The 7,093-nt window shown below is 43.7% G+C and overlaps 1 protein-coding gene across 1 annotated transcript; it reads left to right on the top strand.

Moving 5' to 3' along the window:
- The first annotated feature begins 2,727 nt into the window (after positions 1-2,727).
- Positions 2,728-6,882, top strand: LOC102010097 (keratin, type II cytoskeletal 6A-like). Its single transcript, XM_013508500.1, is given in 10 exon segments — positions 2,728-3,049; positions 3,052-3,260; positions 3,659-3,873; positions 4,195-4,255; positions 4,416-4,511; positions 4,617-4,781; positions 5,343-5,468; positions 6,115-6,335; positions 6,533-6,567; positions 6,671-6,882. Coding segments are annotated over 10 exon segments (1,662 nt in total).
- The last annotated feature ends 211 nt before the right edge of the window (positions 6,883-7,093 follow it).

Raw genomic sequence — 7,093 nt, 5'->3', positions numbered from 1 at the left:
ATCTTAGGAAAAAGCAGGTAAGGAACAACAGTAATGCAACAAAAGAATAAAAAAAACAACAACATGGCAACCACAATGGAAATCCAAACAGCCTAATTCTGAGCAGGCACGGTGACCTCCTGAACTTCATGCCCTATCGGTGTAACAAGCGTGGCCTCCTTTAGGAGATCCAAGAATCCTTTGTTTGAAACCATCAAAACCAAGTGGGTGAGCTGAGGGAAGATGCCCAACGTCATAAATTTTTTAGACACTGTGAGGGCAGAGCTGAGTAAGATAACGGGCAGAACCTGCTGGCAGCATTTTGGAGATGAAGGAAAGCAGAGAGACTAGACTGTGAGCCATTCTGCAGTGACCTTCAGAGAGTTACCTGAATAAAAGAATTATTCTCACAGACCTAGGTAATATTAAAATTCCTGTGAGCCTGGAAATGGCCTGGACCAGTCTCCTAGATACTTCCTACAAATTGCCAAATCAAGAAGATGCTCACTTCAGGTAAAGATGAGGATTGGTGAGTAAGGAGCCATGCTTGATCCTCAAAAGATCTGTGCATTCCTGAAATGAAACAAACAGGAAAAACAAAAGGTACACAGAGAATACTCAACAGCAAAAAAGTACAGTAAAACACCAGCAGAAATTAAAAGCTACACAATCAGAAAAAGATGGAAAAACGCTGTGACACAATAAAAGACACAAATGTTAGCTTACAATGCTCAGAAAGGGACAGAGTAACAGTAAAGCACAAAATATGTCAGGCCAAGTTGCATAAAGAGGAAAACCATGGCAGATGACAGGAAAAGATGGACAAAAGCCCAGAGGATACAAGAACGATCAGAGAATATTAAAAGAGAAACAACAGAAAAGAAATGGCAGAGCAATATACCCATAGTAGTCACATTTTTCATTACTGGAGCAAAATATTTGCTATCAAAATAGAAAGAGAGATTTACTTGGCTCCTGAGTTCAGAAGGTCAGGCCCCGGTCATCTGGCTCAGTGACTGAAAGGGCGTGACAGAGGGTCTGTTGAGACAATCTCCTCAGCCCATAGCAGCCAGGAAGCAGAGCAAGAAAGAGCCAAAGCACACCCCAGTGACACAGTTCTTTCTACCGGGCCTCGCCTCCTAATGGCCATGAACTCATTAGTGGAGCTTAGTGTCCTATGAACCAATCACTTTCCTAATCCCACTTCTGAACATAGGAAACGTTTGAGAGACATTTTATATCTAAATAATAACAACATATATACATTTCATATTCATAAAGCACACACTTAGAAACACATACAAATATATACTTTGCTTACTTTGTGCACCTTCCTTTTGAAATTGCAGGCACTGTCTCTAAATATACAAACCTACTCCGCCTCTCTCAGATGCTCTTTCTCATACATGCACGCAGGTACAACATACATGACCTAGGAAAATCACAGAAGCATACCCAACTAAAGTTATCAGAAAGATCCACAGGGAACTGACAACATTGCTTACCTGCAATTTAGGAATATGGTAGCTGGGAATGGCCTCAAATATGTTCTTTGTTTATTAAACATGTATTACAAAACATTAATACATTTTTACAAAAATGTATAAGAGAGTGTAAATAATAATATTTAATATTTAAACGTATGGTCTGGAAATATTTACATTATTATGACACTGAAAAGCTTTCACTATATAGAAGATACTTAATAAATTTCTAATTTTAAATATCAGCCTATAGGAAATACAAAGGACACAGTACATGTTAAATGAATACAATGAACACACAATCACAAAAAGTCAAACATTGAAAGAACATACGGGATAATTTACTTGGTTCCAAAACAAATAAAATGAAAGTACATTCTAAAATTTTAATAATTTAAAGGGCATTTAAAAGATAAATGCCACTCAAATATACATATATGGAGCTGTTTGGATCCTATTCTGGAAAACCAAAATATAAAATTTGTACAGAAACAGAAATATTTTAACTGAGTGGGCCATTAGTGCTAGTAGTAAGTGCAAGGATTTTTAAGACATGCAAATAATATTTAGTTATATTTTAAAGTGTCTTATTTTGATACTAATGTAGAATTATTTATTTGAGAAATAATATGACCTCTGAAATTTGCTTCCAAATAATTTATTGTTAGTTGGGAGGAAACAGGAAAGGCATATTGAAGACATAAGGTTTGTCATGAAATAATAGTTAGAGCTGGGTGGCAGGATATAGATGATTACATTTTTTGTACTACTCTATATTTGTCACAAGTTACACAAAAGGGAAAACAAGTCATGTTTAACATTTGTAATCATTGCAGAAAGCCAGTAATCTCTAAAGGTATATGCAATAGATATCTCACCATTTCCAATATCTGTGTTTGGGGCAGAGACAGACGTGAAGACAAAAGGACACACAGAATATTCTGATACACATGAAGAACCTTTGTTAGGATAATGACTAAACCACCTGTACTGAGATTAACTCAAGCCCGGGGGCAGGAGAATTTTCTCCACTTAAAAGAAGCCAAAAATGCAATCCCGATATTTCATAACTTTCTTAACCATGCAGGTGTGAGCTCAGTGCTTGTAAAACCAGCCCTCCCAATCTGCCAACTCACATTCCAGAACCCAGTTCAATGCATCAACACCATATATAAAGGCTGCTGCCCCGCCATCTCTTTCATCTGTTCCTCTCAGCTCTGCCTGTACCTTGCAACACTCCTCAGCCTTCTTAGGTCCAGGAAACATGTCCAGCAAAACCACCATAAGGAGCCAGGGCAGCGGTCATGGTGGCTTCAGTGCCAGTTCAGCCAGAGTTCCTGGGCTCAGCCATTCTGGCTTCAGTAGTGGCTCCATATGCCAGGCCAGAGGCAATGGCAGCATGCAGACAGCATGTGGAGGAGCTGGCTTTGGCAGCAAGAACCTCTACAGCCTTGCGGATACCAATAGGGTCTCCACTGGAGGTGGCAGCTGTGCCACTGGAGGCAGACATGGAAGCAGAGCTGGAGGTGATTTTGCAGGTGGAATCAACTGTGGACTCGGTTTTGGTGGTGGGGCCGGTGGCAGTTGGTGCTTGGTATTGGGGCTGGGTGTGGTGGTGGCTGTGAGGGCTGTGGCTTCCCTGTGTGCCCCTCTTCAGGCATCCAAGAGGTCACAGTCAACCAGAGTCTCCTCACTCCTTTGAACCTGGAAATCGACCCCACCCTCCAGCAGGTGAGGACGGAGGAGCGTGAGCAGATCAAGACCCTCAACAACAAGTTCGCCTCCTTCATCGACAAGGTGAGCTATGAAGCCTATCCCTCCATGGGGCATTTTACAGTCCCCAGTGGAGACACAGCAAACTTCTACCAGGGGAGAGTAGGACATACAGAGGGGGTTTCACAGTAGCTCTCCTTGGGCACAAAATGGCCGCATAGTGAAGTGAGAAGCAAGAGATGGAAACCATTTAGAACAGCTGAGTCTCCCAGCCCTTGCTTCTTGCTAAGGACCATCAACATGCTGCCCCTGGGCTATGGCATCTAGACCAAAACACACAGGTGATACAGTAGTATGGCCTGAGATTCTGTATGCTCAGGACTGTACACTATGGGAAGCACAGATCCACTAGGGAAATTTCCACACCAACCAGCTCCTTTGTCCTACTTCTGTCTGTCATATGAACATCTGTCTCTCTTCAGGTGCGGTTCTTGGAGCAACAGAACAAGGTCCTGGACACCAAGTGGACCCTGCTCCAGGAGCAGGGCACCAAGACAGTCAGGCAGAGCCTGGAGCCTCTGTTTGAGCAGTACATCAACACCCTCAGGAGGCAGCTGGACATCGTCCTTGGAGAGAGAGGCCGCCTGGACTCAGAGCTCAAAGGCATGCAGGACACAGTTAAAGACTTGAAGGACAAGTGAGTCAAAGAGGAGTGAGCTCGCTTCTCAAAGCTGGTTGGTGACTTGGTCTATATGCAGGTGTCATTTCAAAGCAAAATGCGTTCAGAGGAATTAAAATCAGAAATTATTGCCAAAGACCAAATTTGGAAGACAAAGAGGTTTGTGGGAGATTGAGGGAGACTGAACTTAAAAATTGAATCACAACAAAACATCTTTTAGTCTCTTCTGGGGGAAAAAATGGATTTGGAAATATTCCATTCATAGAATTGAGGGATCAAGGACTAGATTTGAATGCACCAAAACACTGTTGCAAATATGTTATACTGTTCTTCCCATAGATATGAAGGTGAAGTCAACAGACACACAGCAACTGAAAATGAATTTGTGACCATGAAGAAGGTAAGGGGATTGGAAGAAGATCAGGATGTGGGTTGACCTTCATTGGGAGAGACATGGCTTGGGTTCCCACCCCACCCTAAAGGAGAGGTGCCAGGGAGATGCAGATGGATGGGCTGGCAGGAAGGCTCAGGTGACACCATGTAGTCATCTCTGTCTCCAGAATGTGGATGCTACCCACATGAATGAGGTTGAACTGCAATACAAGGCCAATGGTCTTAAAGATGAGGTCCGCTTCCTGACATCCATCTTTGATGCAGTAAGTATCCTTACCTTTCCTTTATCTAGGATAGGCTCTGCAAAAGGGAAGATCTGGGTGTTGGGTACATCTGAAAAGAGAAACTTAGAACTTTCTGTTGGGCAGGAACTGTCTCAAATGCAAGCCCACATCTCAGACACTTCCGTGGTTCTGTCTATGGACAACAACCGTAACCTGGATCTGAGCAGCATCATTGCGGAAGTCAAAGCCCAATATGAGGAGATCGCTCAGAGAAGCCGGGCTGAGGCTGAGTCCTGGTACCAGACCAAGGTGAGTGTGAGATGGTGACTGCTAAGAAATCCATGTCCCCTGCCCTGAATACCAGAAGATTTCTGACTCCATGGGTGTGGTATGGGGAATCTACACAAAGTCTACATGAAGAAAGCTGGGTCTTCTCAGGCACTGTTTCCTGTACTGTAAGAGCTGACATTTATAGGATTTATCTCCATTTCCAGAAAGCAAAAGAAATCAGAGACAAAAGGAAAGCCCCCGCAGAGAAGGACATAATCATCTTTGTTTATGCCAACTTGAATATTAATTCCCAGAATGCACTACAGAACAGCATCAGTTTCCAAGAAACTTGACAATCTGTGATCTCCTAGTCAGGACGATCTGTGACTCAGTTATACAGTATTCAACAACCATGCAAAATCAGCTTTTCCTAAAATTTCTCAAAGAGAAGGAAACCATTGTGTCACGGTTATTATCTGCCTTATTGAGAAGAGAAAACTCATTATTCTCAGTTAAAAACTATCTCTCTCTCTCTCTGTCTCTTTCTCTGTCTCTCTGTCTCTGTCTCTGTCTCTCTCTCTCTCTCCCTGTCAACTACAGTATGAGGAACTACGGGTCATAGCAGGCAGCCACAGTGACAACCTGCGCAACACCAAGCAAGAGATTGCTGATGTTAACCACATGATCCAGAGGATGAGATCTGAAATTGACCAGGCCAAGAAGCAGGTATGGTGAATGGCAACTGCAAAGACCTTGCTAGACCATGATGGAATCACAAACTAACTTTTGTGATATATCCCAGAGAATAAAGAAAACATCAGCAAGAGAGAGACAGCTGCAGTTCAGAACCCATCTGCGAAAGACATAGATCCTATCAAAGTCTTGGGAAAAGACCTGGGCAGATCCAATCTCAGTTAGTCAAGCAATAAAAAGATAAACAGGAATAATTGATTGCTTTTTGCATAAGCAAACTGACTGACTTGGGAATAGAAAATATACAAATTGGGAAAGAAAAGGGAGGCCTGAGATGTGACCTCAGAAATCTTACCTGGTTGGCCCTGGAGACCATACACCCCCACCAAAAAAACCCACTCTAACTCTTCCAATATTCCTTCTATTGTCTCTACTGCTGTGTCTCCAGTCAGTAACTAGCTGTAACTTCTTGAAGCATGGTTAATAGAATGGCCTCATATATTCTTGTCATTGACTCTCTAACTAGATAAAGACTACAAATGGAAACCACTGGGCAGAAACACTCAGAGGTGGTGTTGCACTCATTGATGGCTCTGTGACCCACTGGGAAAGAAGATCTAGGGTTAATCCACTGGGGAAGCACCAAACTACAAGCCCATTCTACTTGCTTCCTCTTCAGAGCTCCAATCTACAGTCTGCCATCACTGATGCCTAGCAGCGTGGGGAGCTGGCTCTCAAGGATGCCAGGCAAAAGCTGGAAGGGCTGGAGCATGCCCTGCAGAAGGCCAAGCAGCACAGGGCCAAGCTGCTGATGGAGTACCATGATCTCTTGAACATTAAGTTAGCCCTGGATGTGGAGATCGCTACCTACAGAATGCTGCTGGAAGGGGAGGAGTGCAGGTGGGTCCCTCACACGCTGTCAAATCTCTAACATCTGCAAAGAGCACAAGATTAGGAATACTAGTCATGGTTATAATTTCAGCTCTGGGAAACAATTAAAATAGCAATTCCACCTGAGCTTTCCCAGCTAGAGGCTTCCCACAGGCTCCTGTGAGCACCTCTCAAGGTCTCACTTTTCTGTGTTCCTCTCTTGCTAGGCTGAATGGTGAAGGCCCTGGACCAGTTGACGTCTGTAAGTACTCAGCTTTTCTGTTTCTGCTGTGCCAGACCTTGTGCCCTGGCTCAGGCAGGCACAAGAGCACACTGTGTCCTGTGTCCTTGTCTCCTTCCTACAGCTATGGTGCAGTCCACTGTCTCCAGAGGCTATGGCAGTGCCGGTGGTGCAGGCAGTGGCATAGGCCTGGGCAGGGGCAGCAGCTCTGGAGGAGATGGCTTCAGTGCCAGCGCAGGCATCGGTGTTGGGGAAGGCCTCAGCTCCGCCAGGGGCAGCACTTCTACCATCAAGTACACCAGCTCCTCTCCCAGCAGAAAGAACTACAAACACTGAAGTCTTGCCCATATCACTGTCATCACCAGAGCTCTATATTACGTTGTTTTCTGATAGTTCTAGTCATTGTTTCCGATGTTTTCTGGTTATTCTTACTTTAGTTAGTGGTAGGTATCCCTAGGTATCTTAGAGTTCTCATGTTGTTAGAACCCTTTTCCCATGATTTCTTCTTATTTAAATGTAGTATGTAAAAATTAGTGATTTCTCTACC

Source organism: Chinchilla lanigera, unplaced genomic scaffold, assembly GCF_000276665.1.
Source record: "Chinchilla lanigera isolate Chin_1 unplaced genomic scaffold, ChiLan1.0 scaffold00146, whole genome shotgun sequence".
In the NCBI taxonomy this organism is placed as follows: Eukaryota; Metazoa; Chordata; class Mammalia; order Rodentia; family Chinchillidae; genus Chinchilla; species Chinchilla lanigera.
Note: the sequence above shows the minus strand (reverse complement) of the source record. Positions and strands in the feature narration are given on the sequence as shown.